The sequence below is a fragment of the Papilio polytes genome, unplaced genomic scaffold (assembly GCF_000836215.1).
Source record: "Papilio polytes unplaced genomic scaffold, Ppol_1.0 DF823567.1, whole genome shotgun sequence".
Classification (NCBI taxonomy): domain Eukaryota; kingdom Metazoa; phylum Arthropoda; class Insecta; order Lepidoptera; family Papilionidae; genus Papilio; species Papilio polytes.
The window spans coordinates 1-1431 of NW_013525637.1; the positions used below are offsets into that span (position 1 = coordinate 1).

At 45.1% G+C, this 1431-nt stretch overlaps 1 protein-coding gene across 1 annotated transcript; it reads left to right on the top strand.

Annotated features, from left to right (window-relative positions):
- Nucleotides 1–91: 91 nt before the first annotated feature.
- Nucleotides 92–1248, top strand: LOC106104517 (uncharacterized protein K02A2.6-like; the record flags this gene model as incomplete). The annotated part of the gene is made up of 1 exon (XM_013284594.1): nt 92–1248. A coding segment is annotated over one exon (1157 nt), but the record flags the coding sequence as incomplete, so codon positions are not given.
- Nucleotides 1249–1431: the final 183 nt, after the last annotated feature.

Genomic DNA, 1431 nt, shown 5'->3' on the forward strand with positions numbered 1-1431 from the left:
CATTGTACGCCCTGTTAAAGAAAAATCAGACGTGGTGTTGGGATGCAAATTGTGATAACGCATTCAGAAAAATAAAAAATATTTTAATTAGCGACAAAGTGTTATGTCATTACGAGGCGGCGCTTCCGGTCGTGCTGTCGGTGGACAGTAGCGCGTACGGCGTAGGCGCAGTACTCGCACACGTCTTCCCTGACGGCTCAGAGCGTCCGATCAGCTGCGCCTCTAGGACGCTTTCGGACGCCGAAAAGAATTATAGTCAATTAGATAAAGAGGCGCTCGCTATTATGTACGGGGTGCAAAAACACCATCAATATTTATTCGGTAGGAAATTTACACTAAAAACGGATCACAAACCGTTGGTGTATATTTTTGGCCCTAAAGGCTGCATTCCACAGACTGCGGCGAGCAGGTTACAACGTTGGGCCGCCAAACTAGCCGCTTACGATTTTAAAATCGATTTTGTGAAATCAAAGTGCAACGGCAACGCCGACGCGTTGTCGCGCTTACCGTTAGAGGGACACGGCATTGACGGCGCATCGCCTGCGCCGGATAAACATTATTTACTGTACGTAGATGATACATTACCAGTTAATTTTAAAGAAATAGCGTTAGAAACTAGTAAAGATAATTTATTAAGTAGGATTTTCGGTTATATTATGTTTGGATGGCCGGGACAGTGTGCAGAGGACGAAAAGGTTTTTTATGTAAGGCGCGCAGATTTGTATATTGATCACGGCTGTATTTTGTATAAATATCGTTTAGTGATACCGGAAACCTTACAAAAACGAGTGTTGGTAGAAATTCATGATGGGCATTTAGGTATTGTAAAAATGAAGTCTATTGCTAGGAATTATATTTATTGGCCGGCGCTGGATAAAGACATTGAGTCTATCGGGAATAAGTGCGAGGCGTGTCGCAGCGTACGCGACGCCCCCCCGCGCGCCACTCTGCATCCCTGGGAGTTTCCCGCCGCGCCCTGGCAGCGGCTGCATGCTGACTTTGCCCAGTTGCACGGCAAATATTATATTATCGTAGTGGATGCTCATAGTAAGTGGCTCGAGGCGGAGGAAATACGTAGCACATCGGCATATCACACAATAAAGTTTTTTAGAAGTTTATTTGCGAGATTTGGCTTACCCGAAAAATTAGTTACGGATAACGGACCTCCGTTCCAAAGCGCAGAATTTAAGGAATTCTGTGATAGGAATATGATAAGGCACGTAACGTCTTCGCCCTATAGACCGCAAGGTAATGGTGCGGCAGAAAATTGTGTAAAAATGGTTAAGAAAACTATTAAGAAAGCCGTTATAGAAGGTAGGGACGTACACACTAGTTTATATCGTTTCCTAATTCAATATAGAAATTGCGAACATGCGACGACGGGAGTCGCGCCCGCGGTGGCGCTTCTCGGACATCGCTTACGAAACAGGC